At 42.4% G+C, this 17,279-nt stretch overlaps 2 protein-coding genes across 5 annotated transcripts; one reads left to right on the plus strand and one right to left on the minus strand.

Moving 5' to 3' along the window:
- Positions 1-334: 334 nt before the first annotated feature.
- chrnd (cholinergic receptor, nicotinic, delta (muscle)) lies at positions 335-9,558 on the plus strand. Of its 2 annotated transcripts, XM_030099157.1 has the most exons (16): positions 335-456; positions 1,414-1,584; positions 1,680-1,713; positions 2,416-2,550; positions 3,549-3,685; positions 6,214-6,359; positions 6,730-6,774; positions 6,860-6,969; positions 7,049-7,204; positions 7,355-7,464; positions 7,538-7,738; positions 7,863-7,974; positions 8,105-8,219; positions 8,648-8,858; positions 8,976-9,094; positions 9,192-9,374. In XM_030099157.1, exons 5-16 carry the CDS (start codon positions 3,628-3,630, stop codon positions 9,372-9,374), a joined length of 1,566 nt encoding a protein of 521 aa, XP_029955017.1. In that variant the 5' UTR covers positions 335-456; positions 1,414-1,584; positions 1,680-1,713; positions 2,416-2,550; positions 3,549-3,627. The 2 variants fall into 2 exon arrangements, with proteins under 2 accessions (XP_029955017.1, XP_029955018.1); XM_030099158.1 differs by having other exon boundaries at positions 2,416-3,685; positions 9,192-9,558.
- Positions 9,559-9,782: 224 nt separating this feature from the next.
- On the minus strand, positions 9,783-17,198 carry LOC115394034 (NLR family CARD domain-containing protein 3-like). Of its 3 annotated transcripts, none has more exons than XM_030099153.1 (9): positions 17,128-17,198; positions 16,738-16,886; positions 14,347-14,451; positions 13,910-14,139; positions 12,027-13,812; positions 11,610-11,783; positions 11,281-11,457; positions 10,762-10,935; positions 9,783-10,282 (listed from the first exon to the last, which is right to left on the minus strand). In XM_030099153.1, exons 2-9 carry the CDS (start codon positions 16,848-16,850, stop codon positions 10,126-10,128), a joined length of 2,916 nt encoding a protein of 971 aa, XP_029955013.1. In that variant the 5' UTR covers positions 16,851-16,886; positions 17,128-17,198; the 3' UTR covers positions 9,783-10,125. The 3 variants fall into 3 exon arrangements, with proteins under 3 accessions (XP_029955013.1, XP_029955014.1, XP_029955015.1); XM_030099154.1 differs by having other exon boundaries at positions 16,738-16,861; positions 17,128-17,185; XM_030099155.1 differs by lacking the exon at positions 17,128-17,198 and adding an exon at positions 16,955-17,096 and having other exon boundaries at positions 16,738-16,861.
- Between the last annotated feature and the right edge of the window lie 81 nt (positions 17,199-17,279).

A 17,279-nucleotide genomic window follows, 5' to 3' on the forward strand; every position in this document is an offset into this window, starting at 1 on the left:
GATTCTTCTGTGCACATGATAATGTGAGTATCTGAATACAGAGACATTGACTTCGAGTTTGGAGTCGTGATTTCACCCACAATAGAGTATATCATGATGTAAATGAACATCAAATTAACATAAAGCCATTAAATGAGTGGGATATCACGACATTAATTCTGTGTATGTGTGTGTATGTGTGTGTGTGTGTGTGTGTGTGTGTGTGTGTGTGTGTGTGTGTGTGTGTGCGCATAAGAAGCTGTAGGCACTAAGGAGTTAACGCCTATGTGGCGGTTATTGAAATGATTTTTCGGATAAAGGCCTCGGGCTCCCACGCCCACGTCGACCTGAATGAACTGAGTCGTGCAGCCGGTGCGTTCGAGGCAGAGCCGCTCGGAGCAGTCAGAAGCATGGCTGGGACGTGGAGCGTCGCTCTGCTGGAGGTCTTCACGCTCCTGTGGACTCTGTCCAGGGCAGGTGAGTGTTTAAACATCAAACTTTGTGTCAGAAAGAGAGAGGGAAACTGTTTGTTCAACATTTCTGGTGTTGTGGAAGCAAGAAACTTAAGGAGCATTGCTCTATTCCTTAAATCAGAGGAATAGAAAACAATATTGTTCCTGCAGTCAGATCGTCTTAACCACTTTCAGGGGCGCTTGGAGGGGATTTTTGAGTGTAGCGCCCTGCTACTTCCTCCCACCTGAGCACATGTGGGCGTGTTAGTCCAGAAACGGGGTGTGGTCAGACACTGCCTGTCTTCTTAAAGTGAAATGAAACACCTTGACTGACCTAAATTCAGAGGACACCCTGATTCAGCGATTTTTTTTTTATAAAGATTCTCATCCCTGGGGAGGAAAATGCCTAAATGGCTTAAACAGCTGAAAATTGCCCAAAAAGATGAAAAGAACTAAATGAGCTTCACTAAATTTCAAGGAAAACAAACAGCCAAACATTTTCAAATGGTTAAATCAGGTAAAAGTTAAAAAATAGATGCAGGGTTCATTCATTGGTTTCTATGTTTCTGCAGACATCAGGAAGATTCCAACTGTTTCACAAGAGTTCTTTCTTCTTCTTTCATGTTTTTGATTTACAGAGAAATTGTTTTTATTGTGATTTATTTTCATCATATGTTTCTCTTTCTTGAACATACCCTATCAAGAAATGTAATCATTTTTGCTGTTTTTACTTTTATTGTGTAGTTTGATTGTCTCTTTATTTCTTTACAAAAAGCCTTTTACTTTTAATTTAAATTTTTACTTTAATAGCTTCGTAAATATTTGAATGTGCGAATTCTATTTATTTTTTTTACCTGTTTAACAATAAAGAACTTAAAGTTTTGTTTTGAGGATTTAAGTTATTTTCCACTTGTTAAGAATTATCATGAAAATCAATGTTTTTCATAAATAGCTTTGAATGATTTGTGTTCCATTATGTCAGATGCCATCGATGAGGCAAACGCCACCACGATTTGGCCCTTCACCACTCTGAACGTCACTGTTTCCGGTGTGGAGAGTTCGTCCAGCGCGTGGGCCGTCGTCGGGAGGGTGGCCGTCGCTTTGTGTGTGGCGGGAGCAGTCGGCGTAATCCTGTACTGCCTGAAGAAAAAATGTGAGATCTCCCCTTGCTTTTGCTTCTCTTTCTCATTAAAAAAAATGCTCTTTTTGCTCTACTTGAACTGACATTGGAAGTGTCTGGATTCTCAGGTCCGAGAGGATCCCGTGATGGTGAACGTCAACTGTGAGTTCATCTAAAACCAATATCAAATTCTTCTCCAAGATGTCTGTATAGGACGCTGCCACTCAGTCATGTAGTACCACTTTACACCACAAGGGGGTGTTGTGAGCTGTTGCAATGAATAAGATAACAATGAATTAGCCAAGAATTACAAATTTTCCTGTTTTCCTTTTGAAATTGCTCTACTTTCCAGTAGCTCTTGTGATATTACAAGTAGAAAAGTTGATTTATATGGAGTAACTTTTCCATAAATGACACAGTTTACCTAAAAAAATATTCAAGCCATGGTTCAGAATCAAAAATCTAATATTAAGACAAAAAAAATAAAAAGGACATAGAACTTTATTGACTTGATTTTTCAATGAGGTCGGGTATCTTTGAAGCCATATTACTGGCGGTGACAGTTTTGTGCCCCGCCCCTGCCGTACGTCACTTTAGGCTCAGTGTTCAAACTACAGCAGGATTAGGTGGAGAAAGGAACTGGGTCACCTCCACCCAGACGCACAATGCAGAGGAGGGAAAGGAAAACAGAGAGATACAATAAACACACATCGAAAAGTAAGATGTCAGCTGCAGTAATTTCTATGTTCATAATAAAGTCACTCACTATTTCCGTTTAATCACTTACACCTGCTCAAATACTTCATAAGTGCAAGAAAATTGCTGATGTCAGTTTAAAATCTGTCTCGTTCACTTTGTTGGCAGGGTTGTGTCGCGTCGGCGTGCGAACAGAGAGTCCCGTCCTTTGAACGGAGACATGAGGTCAAACACCAGCCAGTCATCTCTGAGCACCCCCACCTCGGATTGAGCTGCACCACCCGGACACTGAGCTGTCCTGAGGTCTGATCTGTTACAGTACTGTAAATACGGAGGAATGTTTGCTGGAAGAGCTGGAGGAAAGGGATCTCAGTGACCGAGTGATGGGAACTGAAGTTAAACCAGCCAATCAGCTGATTCAGTAGATTTTGTCAATATAATATTTATTTATATGAATAAATTATATGAGTCACTTGTTCAGATGAACTCATGTCTTCAACTGTTGTTATTTTCCTAATTTCTCTTTTATTCTCCTGGGTACGTGGCGACTCTTCTGGAGACTCATCAGTGCCTCTTTCTCTGTTTTGGGACATTTTTGCAAAGTTGAGGTTTTGGGTTTGTCATATCTTGGTATAAAACAGTCTACAGGCCAGTGAATGGGGCCGTGTGTTAGAATACGGCGCTGATAAAAAAGGTCATTTCCCCTTTCACAATAAGGAAGACTGAAAAAATGTGGTTTTGGTCAAACCTGTTTTTGTGAAGACATGATTTTTGACTTCCTACAGTTGTATCCACACTCTGCGGTCTCTTCCCACCTCTCTGGTTTCTCTCCAGCTATCGTTACTTTTGTTCATTCAATTTCCAGAAAGATTTGCAGGTTTAGAAGCATTCAGATTGTGTTTCGCTTCAAAGTAGGAACTTTCCCTCTTTCCACTTCCTTGTGTATGTGCAATTAAGCCGATTTATCTTAATGAGATTGAATAATATAACTGAGAGAGCGTGTTTTGTTATTTGGAGAGCTGTTTACATTTCACAGATTATTGTATTTGAATGAAATATCACTCAACAGGGAAGAAGGTCACTCTAATAAAGAACAAAGCAAAGAAATTCACTGTGGATTTGAGTTGTACATCTTTGGATTTCTATTCCTCTATGAAAAATAAAGCAAAATATTTATTTGAAAGCGTTGATCTTTGATGTCTGTTGTTGTGTGAAGGTATCTGACCCCCGTCCGGCCTCCTCCCTGCTTCCCGGACCGGCTGCTCCGTCGGTTTTCTATTTTCTGCCCTCTGTTTCTGCAGCTGCCGCCCGTCACTCAGCCGGCGGCTCCGGCCTCCAGGCAGAAGGTCGCTGGGTGAGACGCCTCGGGATCAGTCGGCCATGGAGCTCCATCGGACGGCACTGTGCTCCGTCTTCCTGCTCGCTCTGCTCGCAGCAGGTAAGTTAGTGCAAGTGTGACCGGTTTATCTCATGCTGTAAATTCAGATTTACTGAGAACTAAACTAATAGGTATGAAAATGGGATTCCTTGAAGTCTGTTTTGGTGTTGCAGCAGCCTGTGTTTTGGTTTTAGTTGAAAATATCTCAACTTTAAAAGTATAATGATGGCAAGATCTGCAATATTCTGTTACTGATTACTATTTGGTCAATAGTGGAAACAGATCCAGATTCAAACTTCTGTGTGGAAGCTACTTATCTATAAGAATGAGCTGAAACATGATATGTTTGTGTTCCATTTGCCCTTTGAACTCGGAATTCCACGTTGTGTTCAGAATAATGAAATGTTCAGTTGTACCTTTGAGGTCAACATGTTCAAAAAGTCACTGCTTTGGTGTCAGAGCAGCCAAAATAAGAGTGCCAGTGAGAAATATCTCAGTTTTTTTCTTGTCAGGCTGTTATTTGGAGTAAATTCCATAGTTTTTGAAAGTAAATTGAGAGCAGTTTATAAGAAGATGACATCAAGTTTTCTAATTGTTGTCTCAAAAAAATATGTGCCTTTTTCAATGCCTCATTTGTCAAAATTAAGGAGTTTTCACTTTTTTGTTACAACAATTTGGGACATAATGAAAAAAAAAATCAGGTATTCACCTTGAACAAAAATGGTATTCTTTTTAAAGTTTAGTGAAACAGTGTTTGCTTTTGTTGATTGTCTTAAATAATAGAACACCTCAAATACAAACAGAATATCATCAGAAATAAACAGGAAACTGGAAATATTTGGATTTAAGTGATAATGAACTGACTCGTAGTACATATTACTGTTCCAGTTGTCCTTCAAACTCAGAATTTCAATTTTTTGAAACTTTTTGAACCCATTGGTGTTATAACAGCCTGCACACTGGTTTTGGTTGTAAATATCTCCAATATTTTCATTTACATGATTTGTTTGAAGTAGATGTTGCTCGATTTTCCTGATGTTATCATTTCACTAACAGGGTCACTTGGAATTTCAAGTTATTTCCAAGTTGGGAAGCAAAACTTTGAAATGCCTCTCTAGCTTCAAGGTCAAAACTTTTAGAAAGTCTGTTTTGTTTTTACAGCAGTGATTCTTGGTGTTAGTTATCAATATCGATTATTTTCAATTTCAAATGATCTGTCAGATCATATTGTAAAATTGACAGCAGAGCCTGTGTGTGTGTGTGTGTGTGTGTGTGTGTGTGTGTGTGTGTGTGTGTCCGCGTTCACGTCCAAATTTATTGAAGTTTGTTTCACATTCATCAGGAAGTTGTACTTTTAAGTCAGTGGTTAGTACACCTTTCAGTGCTAAACTAACTTCAAGACCAAACTTAGTGAATTAATCATGAATAAGCAAGAACTTAATCATTCTGTATTGTAATTTTTCACAATTTCATAAAATAAATATGTCTATGTATTGATTTCTGTACCAAACTAACTTAAAAAATGAATAGGCTACTGAGAACTTTTTGTATGCATGTAAAACAGGCCATACAGCCCACATGCAATACCGCATCCGACCACCAGGGGGAAACACGACACATAATATCAAGTTACACATGTTTCACATATTTCAGCGTGTCCCGTAAAGGGTTTCACAGCATCATTCTTGTGTTAGTAATGAAATCAGTCTTTGTACATCTAAAACTGATTCAATAAACGATCAGATATAGTTTGAGTCAATGGAAGATCACAAAACAAAAACAACAGGCGTTTGGCTTGACCTTGTATGAGGGCCTGTGGAATAAAGTCAATCATGTATGTGTGTCTTTAAGTGTAGAGGTGTGTTGAGGTGTGTGTGTGTGTGTGTGTGTGTGTGTGTGTGTGTGTGTGTGTGTGTGTGTGTGTGTGTGTGTGTGTGTGTGTGTGTGTGTGTGTCTGCAGTGAAGGAAGCAGCTGAGCAGCTGCCACGCGCTGAAATACGATCAGACCCTGATCTGATCCGGTTTGTGTGCGTTCCAGGGTGCTTTGTTCTTACTGTATTAAGGTCATTAAAACTTTTTCAGTCATGAAATTCAGATATCAAAGTTATGTTTTCGTGTGCGAACATGAAATAAAATCAATCATGACTGAAAATGTAGCTTAAAATTCTACTACAGCGTTATCAGAATCAATGTTTTTAGTCCTAATAGAATGAAAACTTGCATTTTCATGTTATCTTCCTTTAACTGTGCAGACTCGGTCTTTGTAAAAAAAAAAAAAAAAAAACTCCTGTCATCTTCAGAGTGAACTGGTGAATGTTACCTCATCTTACAAGACATCATCGCCACCTTCTGTTAAAGAATGAGAATAGAATTTGGCTCATTGATTTTTATCTGTCAGATTTTTATTGATTTCCCACAACTAGGCAGAAAACCTGACTTGTAGTTTGTTTGCTTGAAAACACTCTGGAAATATGAAACAAATGTGCATGGTTTTCACATGAATGTAAATTTGTGTGTGTGTGTGTGTGTGTGTGTGTGTGTGTGTGTGTGTGTGTGTGTGTGTGTGTGTGTGTGTGTGTGTGTGTTAGAGTGCTGGGGCCGCAATGAGGAGGAGCGCCTCATCAAATACCTTTTTAAAGAGAAAGGATATAAGAAAGACCTGCGACCTGTGGAGAGGCAGCAGGATGTCGTTGACGTTTACCTCTCTCTCACTCTCTCCAACCTCATCTCCCTGGTAGGAAGCTTTTTTTTTTTTTTTGCTGTTGTCTTGGGATAATTTAACAATGAAAACACTAAAGAAATGATCCAAATATGTGCTGTGATGTTAGAAATGTTGTGTAATTCCAGTATGGAGCACAAGGCGGTGTGTTGAGTCATATTAGTTTTCTCCAACAAGAAAGCAACACGTGTTGACTTTCTGTGATCGTTTCTTACCGTCCAGCACAAGACGAGAGATTTTACGCCAGATATTGTAACGATTGCCCATCATCATCTTTTTTAAATGTCAAAAATTTCCATTAGAAGCAATAACAACACAGGCAATTCAAATTGAAACAGTCTGACTGCTGCTTCTAATTTGTGTCTTTGTTTTGCGTCTTCTGCAGAAAGAAGTTGATGAGACGCTGTTGACGAACGTGTGGATAGAACACGTACGTAAAAGCTGGCTGTCTTTCTCACATTGCACCTTGAAAACACGTGCGTGTTCTTGCTCCTGACGTGTCTCTGCTTGAGCAGATGTGGACGGACTACCGGCTGTCGTGGAACTCGTCGGAGTTCGACGGCATCAGCGTCCTCCGCCTGCCGTCCGACATGCTGTGGCTGCCGCAGATCGTGCTGGAGAACAAGTGAGCGAATGAGTCGGCTCTTGTTTACGGCAGTGAACACGCAGTGCAGTGACAGTTTCATGCCCTCTGTCTCCCTCAGCAATGACGCCCAGTTTGAAGTGGCCCTGTACTGCAACGTGCTGGTGTATGACAGTGGTTTCTGCTCCTGGCAGCCGCCGGCCATATTCCGCTCCTCCTGCTCCATCAACGTCAACTACTTCCCCTTCGACTGGCAGAACTGCACGCTCAAATTTGTGTAGGCCAGAAGTACACACAGTCTGTTTTCAGGACATTCAGAACAGTTAAAGAGAGAAAATGCTAAGGGAATGCAAGAAAGTATGACGGGAGGTTCAAACCTGATCATGTCTTTTTGCAATAATTGATTCAGGCCGCATTTCATTTGCAGCTCTCTGACCTACAATGCAAAAGAGGTCAGGATCCTGCTGAAGGAAGACGAGGAGGAAACAGAGAAATGGACAGTGGAGTGGATCGTTATCGATCCGCAAAGCTTCACAGGTGACTGCTGAGACTTTCACCACAGTGGAACAGAAGGGTGGCTTCAAACCTCTGATCGGTTTGTCCTTCACAGAAAACGGCGAGTGGGAGATCATCCACCTCCCGGCCAAGAGAAACACCCACAAGCACATTCCCATGGAGAGCAACAAGCACCAGGACGTCACCTTCTACCTGATCATCAAGCGCAAGCCTCTCTTCTACATCGTCAACATCATCATCCCCTGCGTGCTCATCTCCTTTCTGGCCGCGCTCGTCTACTACCTGCCTGCAGACAGTCAGTGCACGTTCCCTCCTTGGATTTAAGGATCATTTCAAATAATTTAAGAAAAGAAACAATGCTAAGAAATGAGTTTTGGGATTATTTGTGATTGGTGGATTATGGGGCTGATCGTGTGTAGGTGGTGAGAAGATGACGCTGTCCATCTCGGTGCTGCTGGCTCAGTCTGTCTTCCTGCTTCTGATCTCTCAAAGACTGCCGGAGACCTCCATGTCCGTTCCTCTCATAGTCAAGTGCGTAACAGCGAAACACTCAACACTTCTCAAATTGATCACAGTGCAAACAGACAAAATCCCAAAAGGAAGGGATAACCATGGTCCTACCTGCAGTGTGTACATGTGCGTGTGTGTGTGTGTGTTTCAGGTACTTGATGTTCATCATGGTTCTGGTTACTGTGGTGGTGCTGAACTGTGTGGTCGTCCTCAACCTGCACTTCAGGACGCCGAGCACGCACGTCATGTCCGAGTGGACCAAGAGGGTAATGCAACACGCCGAGGCTCTTTGGTCGTGTCAAAGCCAGAATTCTGCCCGCCAGAGAAAGTCAGAATAACACTTTTTATACCAGACATGGAGAACTGTAGGCCACTGCAGGATGTAGCTAATATCACCAATGCTTCCTTTTCCTTGAGTCATTTTCTAAAATTTAATATACGATCAGTTTGCCAGACAATGCGAAAAGAAAATTTTTTAAAAGATAAATTACTATTCGGTAGTTTAATTTAGATTTTATCCTTGTAGTCGAAGTGCTCGATAAGGTAGTTTGTGTCCCTCACAATGATCAAAGTTGACTCTCCCTGTCCCTGGTGGTCCTTGGTGGTATTGCAGGTATTTGGTATTAAAATCAACAACTCATTTTCTAGATCCGTTCAAACATTTTAACCTTGGATCTGTCCTCCTTCCGTTCAGACTTTTCTCGAGCGTTTGCCTCGGATCCTGCGCATGTCGCGTCCCGAGGAGGCGGAGCCGCTCTGGGATGGAGCGTTGCCACGGCGATCCAGCTCAGTGGGCTACATCGCCGCGGCGGATGAGTATTACAGCGTGAAGTCCCGCAGCGAGCTGATGTTCGAGAAGCAGTCGGGGAGACACGGGCTGACGGCGCGGCCCACCCACGCTGCGGGTGAGTTGGCGTGGGACAAACTTCTCATTGGATTTATGCCAAATGTTGCACAACATCGTCTGCGCCTTTACTCACTATTAACCTGCAAATTATTTTTACTGTGATTTTTATGTGTAGTGGTGAAGCCGCAGGATGACGGAGGCGTGACGGACCAGCTGTACGCAGAGATGAAGCCGGCTGTGGATGGAGCCAACTACATCATCAAGCACATGCGCAACAAGAACGACTACAACGAGGTCAAAAGCAGCAAACAGTTTGAAAGAAGAGAGAAAAATCAGAAATCACGTGTCAGGCGTGTTCAGTGAAACCAGACTGTTCCTGCTGTCCTCACAGGAGAAGGACAACTGGAGCGGGATCGCCCGTACGGTGGACCGCCTCTGCCTCTTCCTGGTGACCCCGGTGATGATGTTCGGCACCGTCATCATCTTCCTGATGGGAATCTGCAACCACCCGCCACACCTGCCCTTCAGTGGAGACCCGCACGACTACACGGAGGCCAACAGACGCCTGCTGTAGCGCCGCACAGCACACACAGATTGTGTTCTCATCCAGAGGTGTGTGGAGGTGTGTTGTGTTTATTTAATGACATTTTCAAGTTGCAGCTGTGTTTTATTAGCATGTGGTGGGTAAATAAACCAGGAAATCATTGTTGTATTTAAAGTTTGTGTGTTTTGAATAAACGTTTTCTTTCTTAACTGAACTTTTATTGATTTTTTGTTTCTTTTATCTACATGGCAGAAGGAGAAACCACTGTTTTAAAAAAAATTATTGGTAACACTTTACTTTAAGCACCCGGTGTAACACATTATAAGTAGTTATAAACACTCATACATGATCACAATGCTTTATAACTCACTGTACAGCACTATACAGCATAGGGTTAGGGTTAGGGTTAGGTCCTGGCATTGTGATCATCTATGAATGTTTATAACTATAGCTACACGTGTTATAATGGTATTATAAAGCTTTATAAATGTACTTATAATGTGTTATACAGGGGGGCTTCAAATAAAGTGTTACCAAATTATTTTACATTTCTTCGTGAATCAGTTCACGCTGCTTGACCATGCGAAGACACTTGAGTGTCGTGTTATAATCCAGGTCATACGTGGGTGGCAAGAGGTCCCAGGTTCAATTCCCGGACAAGCCCCCAGTCCAAGGGACTCATGTTCATCATCTTCTTCCATAGCCAACCAATCAGATGTCCTCATGCAGCTCCTCAGCAGCTTTAAGGGGAACACTTCCTCTTTATCTGACCTCACACACTTCAGATTGTCGTGTGGACGAGATCAAGCAGCTGCTTCACGTCTGAATCCTGCAGGTAGTTTTCACTCAGGTCCAGATGTATCATGTGGGAGTGGTTGGATCCCAGAGCTGACTGCAGAGACGTGCAGCTGATCTCCGACAGACTGCAGCCCCTCATTCTGCAAGAAGAAACAAAGATGCAAATTCATGAGAAGTTGACACAAGTGTGTCTGTTTTCTGTTTAGAGGTGAAGAACTAAACAATGTACAAGTTTAGAGAAACTTATCTCTAAATAATCAGCCCGACTCAAATTCCCACAGTCAAACATAACAGGTAAGGAAGGGGGAAATCTGACCAACAACCTGCTGCAGATTGACATGCAGGGACTTCAGCTGTTGAGGGGTGCGGGTTCATCAACTCTACAAAACTGCAACGGATTTTTCCATAAAAATCCTCAAGTTTCCAAAAGTTCAGAAAATGTACAGTCAGATTCGACATGAAGATGCTGCTTGGTGATAATTCATGAAACGTCGACATCACATGACCACAACTGAGTCTTGGAACAAGAAAAAGATGATGCTAACTGTGTAGTTTAGTCCCATAACAATGCTTCACATTGTTTCCTTCTACAGACAGAACTAAAGAATGGGGAACTCACCTCACAGTTTCCAGTCTGCAGAGTGGATTCTGCAGGAAACGACACAGCAGTTTCACTCCCGAATCCAGAAGCTGGTTGTGACTCAAGTCTAGATGTTTCAGAATGGAGGGGTTATACTGTAGAGATGAGACCAGAGAACCACAGTTGGTCTCTGACAAACCGCAGTTCCTCAGTCTGGATGAAGAATGAGAAAAATGGAGATAACTTAATTAGTAAGAAATCCTCAAAAACATGTAAAACTAAATTATGCTGCAGCTTATGTAGCAACTTCAGCTCTGCAGCTCCAGCATTTGACCAAACCTTCTTTCGTGTGTTTACTATATGTGGGGTGTGCAAATACTGGAGTGAACCACATCTTTACAAACTGGGCTCGTTGTTAATGGTTGTTAATCGGTCCTGAACCAGCAGCTCATGATCAATAATCTCTACTTTCTATGACGACGGTGGCTTTGTGCTCCTGCTACTGCAGATCATCATTATATCAGGCTTCTGACATGAACTCACAGTCGGTGAACTGACCTGAGACTCTTCAGTCTGCAGAGTGGACTCTGAAGAAAACCACACAGCCGCTCCACTCCCGAGTCCCGCAGCTCCACGTTGAGACTCAGGTCCAGATGTTGCAGGTGAGAGGGGCTGAACTTCAGAGCCAAGGCCAGATACTGACAGCTGACGTCCGACAAACCGCAGCGCCTCAATCTGAGTGAAAAACAAGATGAGCTTTCAGGAGACGGAGTTACTGGAGGCGGTTCAAGATGTTTACTGCCGCAAAGCATTGTTACAACATATCAAACACACATTTTGTTTTTCTACATGGTATTTTTTTAAAAAAAAGATTAAAGTTAACTCACATCAGAGTCTCCAGTCTGCAGTTTGAACTCTCCAGTCCAGCACACAGAATCATCACTGCAGAATCTTGCAGGCTGTTGAGACTCAGATCCAGATGAGTCAGATGGGAGAGGCTGGACTTCAGGGCCGACGCCACAACCTGACAGTGAGTCTCTGCAAGTCCACACTCGGTAATTCTGCCAGCAAAGAAAGCACACCATATAATGTTGATCAGAGAGACGACACACATGCATACACATTAATTTACTGGAAAAAGATTGTTCTCCTTCTGTTGTTTCATGTTCCTAAAAATCTGGTTTTGTTTTGACAGTGTTGCATTGCTTTTTCGAACGATTGTTGTGAAATGTTTGGACAGCTAGGATTTAATATTTTCTAATGTTGCACTGGTGATATCTGGTGGAAATAAACATATAACTCACCGAGCCTTCCTGCAGTTCCTCACAGCTGGAATCAGCCTCAGCAGACCCTCCGTGGACGCATTATACGTCTTCAGGTCGAACTCCTCCAGAACCTCCTCCGACATCTGCAGCATGTGTGCCAGAGCTGAGCAGTGGATCCCAGAGAGCTCCTTCTCTGATCTGTTCTCTGACTTCAGGAACTCTTGGATCTCCTGCTGCACTGAGAGGTCCTTCATCTCCATCAGACAGTGGAAGATGTTGATGCTTCTGTCCGGTGACATTTCAGATGTTTTCATCTCTTTAAGGTTCTGGAGGACTGTTTTGAAAGTTTCTGGACTAATTTTGGGCTGACCGAGCAGATCTCTTAAGAATTTCTGGTTGGTCTCTGAAGTAAGGCCATGAAGGAAACGGACAAACAGATCCAGGTGACCATGATGACTTTCAAGAGATCTTTTTAAAGTTTTCTTGATGAAATCTTCCACAGATAAATCGGTGACGTCTTCCCTCAGGAAAACCTGCAGCACGTCGGTCTTCTTGTTGGAGTAACAGTGGAACATGTAAACTGCAGCCAGAAACTCTTGAATGCTCAGATGAATGAAGGAGTAGACTGGTTTCTGGAAGATCACACACTCTCTTCTGAAGATCTCGGTAAAAACTCCAGAGTACACCGAGGCCTCTGCCACATCCAGACCGCACTGCTTCAGGTCTTCTTGGTAGAAAACGATGTTTCCTATCTGAAGATGTTCAAAAGCCATCCTCCCCAGATTTAGAAGAACCTCCCTGTCAGCCTCACTCAGTTCCTCTGGACATGTCTCTGGTCCCTCATGGTACTTCTGCCTCTTCCTTGTTTTCTGAACCATTATAAAGTGGGAGTACATGTCAGTCAGAATCTTGGGCAGCTCTCCTCTCTGCTCTGTGCTCAACATGTGCTCCAGAACTGTAGCAGTGATCCAGCAGAAGACTGGGATTCTGCACATGATGTGGAGGCTCCTGGAGGTCTGGATGTGGGAGATGATTCTGCTGCACAGCTCCTCATCGCTCAGTCTCCTCCTGAAGTACTCCTCCTTCTGGGCGTCAGCGAAGCCTCGCACTTCTGTCAGCCTGTCCACACATGATGGAGGGATCTGATTGGCTGCTGCCGGTCTGGAAGTGATCCAGACCCGAGCTGAAGGAAGCAGATTCCCCTGAATGAGGTTTATGAGAAGCAAGTCGATCGATGACTCCTGTGTGACGTCAGAAACATTCGGTCCACTATGGAAGTCCAGAGAAAGTCTGCTTTCATCCAGACCGTCAAGGATGAACAAGAGTCTGCAAACGGCCAGCTCCTCTGCCGTCACCTCCTGTAAGGCTGGGTGGAAAACCTGGAGCAGTCTGAGAAGACTGTACTGCTGATGTCGGACCAGGTTCAGCTCCCTGAAGGACAGGACGACCAGCGCACCGACATCCTGGTTCTCCAGGCCCTCGGCCCAGTCCAGGGTGAACTTGTGCACCGAGAAGGTTTTTCCCACACCGGCCACGCCGTTGGTCAGAACCACTCGGATGGGTCTCTGCTGCTCGGCTGAGGTTTTGAAGATGTCCTGACACCTGATGGCAGTGTCGTGGTGCTTCTCCGTCCTGCAAAATGTCTCCAGCTGCATCACTTCATGTTCCCACTGGACCTCCTCACTCTGTCCCTCTGTGATGTGGAGCTCAGTGTAGATCCTGTTGAGGAGGATTCCTCCTCCGGATTCATCACTTCCTTCAGTCACACGTTCACATCTCTTCCTCACACTCCTCTTGTGTTCATCTAAAACCTTCTGCAGACCTTCTGCTCAAAGACAAACAACAATCAAAATAAACACTGAGAACAACACAACTCCAATGTTTAGTCACAAATGCATCAGCAGACAGATGGCCAGTCTTACTTTGGACAGAGCTGCTCTGAGTGTCTGTCTGCAGACCAGCTCTGGATCTTTTTCCACACTGAGGACAGAAACAAGTTCCTGATGAAGAACCCTGGTCCTGATATGAGTTGATGCATTGTCTGCAGAACCGGTGTCCACAGATGCTGGAGACTGGGTCCTTCAGGAGATCTTCACACAAACCACAACTGGAGAACTGCTTCTCCTCCCCAACAGCACTGCTCTTCCTCTCTCTGGGGATAAAAATCAAGAATTAAATGGAATCATTACTGAGGTTCTCTGTTGATATTAACAGCAACATAATCAGTTTAACCAGATCCACATGGAACTTATTCATGCCTGAAGCGCTGAGCAGATTTACAATCTATCCAAGTTTCTCCATTGGCAAAATAATGAAAAGATGACCTGAGGCTGATATAACAGACAAAATAACATCTCACTTTGTGTTTGGAGGTTCAGGTTCATTGCCGAAGGTTGGAGGTTCATGTTTAGAAATTTCACTTCTCAAATACAAGTGGCTGGATGTTGAAAAGTTGTCTCTGTGTCTGTGAAAGCAAACATATAAACAAAAAAATGCCACTGTTGTTAATTCATGTTGTTAAAAACAAACATCTTTTGTAACAAGGGTCAGATTGGAGCTCAGGATGTTTTCAGAAGAAGTCTGAGGCAGTGCTTTAAGTGACCCAAAAAAGGTGCCGGTACTCTCCTTTTCATGAGTCGATCTTAAAAAAAATAAAATAAAATTTCCATGCGCACATATGATTCTTTCCTAAACAAACTTGCCTCTTGATACAATCACAGCTTGTTCAAAGCTTTGCCACAAATTCATTTTTCTCCATTCGGTTGCAACAATGTTTGTTGCGCTGGCAACAGCGCATGCGCACTTCTCACATAAAGCCCAGGGCATTATGGGTAATCAAGTCTCTGCAAAATGAAGTAGTAAACTTTTGCTCGGTACTGTGAAGACTGATGTGTGCTGATAAGCAGCGGGAACAGAGAAATGAAGGATCAAAACTGGGATGACAGATCCCCACATATGAGACAAAGACTTGTGTGGGACGAAGGGGGACAATGTGCCAATGCATTCTTGATGTATTGAGTCCAAGATAACATAAAAAAAAAAAAAAAAAAAAAAAAAAAACTATGCTGTCCCTCAACTTGTAACATTCCAATGCTTTGCTGTGATCGGGAGTGTTGCCAGTGGCAGCTGGTGGTAAATTTGTTAGGTGGGGAACCTCATCATTCTTCAATTTCTGTCAATATTGTGAGTGTTAACCTAAATACAGTACATTTTTAAACCACATAGTGATTGGTAATCCAAAAGGAGCCTCGAGCCGCAGCCATCAAACAGGTTGGTTTAATTTTGTCCTTCATTTAAATTGTTCAGCAATTGGTGAAATCCATCCACATTCACTTTGTTGCACTTAAAAACATATTGTACATATTTGTATATATTATAGTTCCTGTTACATTTTAAGATTAATGTTGTACATACAGTTAGATCTTCCTTGTTTTAATTTTTCTATTATCATCCTTACTATGATTTGCACAATTACTTGTTATTTATTTGCGCCTTCATTACTTTTTGCACCCCCCTGTGTGTTCTCCGAGCCTCTTGCACCTGTAAATTTCTCCACTGTGAGATTAATAAAGTCTATTCTATTCTATTCTTTTCTATTCTAAATCACTTCTAAAAAGTGCCTCAAACATCTGCTCATTTGTGGCAGATTATTTAGACAAACCGAGGCAAATACATTATTAGTTCATTACTATTTATAATTTTTTATATTTGTGGGTGCAAGGCCAGGGGAGGGGGGTCGCTCTTTGTCACTGGGTGACCTCTTTTGTCTTGCCGCAACTGCGTGTTGCAGCACAGTGTGGTAACCTGTTTATTGCAGCTGCAGTTATTTAGTCCTCCACATTGAATTTTCGGGTTCGAGCAGCACGTATATAGAACAGAAAGCCTCCTTCTGTGTTTCTTTTGTGGGTCTCACGTCCTCTGTGCAATTTTACCTCGGTGTGAAACAGAAAACTGACATCTGCAAACTAACCTTAAACCTTCAGTGTTCACAGCAGTCACTCATGCGGTCAAGCCAGCCTACGCTCTGACCAACAGGCAAGTCAGCTGTGCGCACATATTCTGTGCATTATGCCACGGATACAACTCACCTTATTTCATGTTGATAAATAAAACAAACTGAACAACAAAGTAAAGTCAGGAGAGCTTGTGCTAATGCTGATTTTCAGTCAATAGATCAAATGAACTGGGAACTACTGAGCTAAAATACTCATAAAATACTCATAATACTAATAAAAATTTCTTTTACAAATATTAATATAATTTTTTTCTACAACATTTGAAGCTAAAACAAAGAAGTGGGTCTGAACCAGACAGCGTAGTAATGGGATTCACACGTGATTTGAGATCAATAGCTCAAACAACCTGGGAGCCATTGAGCTAAAATGTTGCATTGTTCATAAAAATATGAATAAAACTTATTGAAATTATTAAAAGCTAAAACAAAGAAGCGTGTCTGAATCCGACAGTGTAGTGATTCACAAGTGATTTGAAGTCAATAGGTCAAATAACCTGGGGGCAATTGAGCTAAAATATTGTATTTTTCATAAAAATATCAATACAAATTATTAGAAACAGTGAGGTTAAATCCTTCTCAACATACACTGCCCCCCTGATCAAAAGAGAAGTAAAAGTGAAAAGACTTGCTGATAGTTTCACTTTCACTATACGTACATCCATTTGTGATATGCAGATTGACTGTATGACAACTCTGTTTTCATTTTCAATAGTTTCCAGTAAAAACAGTTTTTACTTTGTGTCTGAGAATCCACGTTCATCATGTAACCTTGCTGGACGATCCTGACACAGATCACTCTCCGTGGATGAAGTCTCTGCTTTGTCCTCTTGATCATCTTTCTCACTCATCTTCAGTCAGTCTGAGAGGAAAAACAGCAGCATTGGCTTCAAGTACAGGACAGAAGAATAAAAAAGCATCAGTGTTAGTGTCGCATTGACAGTGATGGCCGCACCTCTCTCAGATGGACAGGAAGGATGACTTCCACACAAAAAAACGTACAATGTAAAACCAAGACACACTCCGAGATTCAATTTATAATTATTGTATTCTGTCCACAGAGATTACAGATTACCAATTTTAAATAGCAGAATATTATATAGCACAATAAAGTATATCAGAACTTACCTGACTGCATCTCCAACTGTCGTCAAAGGAAACTACTTTTAGTTTTACTTGCCCTTGCTTCTATATGCTCTCCTCTCTCTCTCTCTCTCTCTCTCTCTCTCTCTCTCTCTCTCTCTCTCTCTCTCTCTCTCTCTCTCTCTCTCTCCTGAGTC

The sequence above is a fragment of the Salarias fasciatus genome, chromosome 9, assembly GCF_902148845.1.
Source record: "Salarias fasciatus chromosome 9, fSalaFa1.1, whole genome shotgun sequence".
NCBI classification, from domain to species: domain Eukaryota; kingdom Metazoa; phylum Chordata; class Actinopteri; order Blenniiformes; family Blenniidae; genus Salarias; species Salarias fasciatus.

Bases quoted from the DNA above. Each gene is read 5' to 3' on its own strand.
- chrnd (XM_030099158.1), top strand. From the start codon at position 3,628: ATGGAGCTCCATCGGACGGCACTGTGCTCCGTCTTCCTGCTCGCTCTG. The intron at 6,360-6,729 runs GTAGGAAGCTTT...CGTCTTCTGCAG, and splicing joins TCTCCAACCTCATCTCCCTG to AAAGAAGTTGATGAGACGCT. The intron at 8,220-8,647 runs GTAATGCAACAC...CCTTCCGTTCAG, and splicing joins TGTCCGAGTGGACCAAGAGG to ACTTTTCTCGAGCGTTTGCC.
- LOC115394034 (XM_030099153.1), bottom strand. From the start codon at position 16,850: ATGAGTGAGAAAGATGATCAAGAGGACAAAGCAGAGACTTCATCCACG. The intron at 14,140-14,346 runs GTGAGATGTTAT...TTTTATCCCCAG, and splicing joins CCTGAACCTCCAAACACAAA to AGAGAGGAAGAGCAGTGCTG. The intron at 10,936-11,280 runs GTCAGTTCACCG...TTCTTCATCCAG, and splicing joins TGCAGACTGAAGAGTCTCAG to ACTGAGGAACTGCGGTTTGT.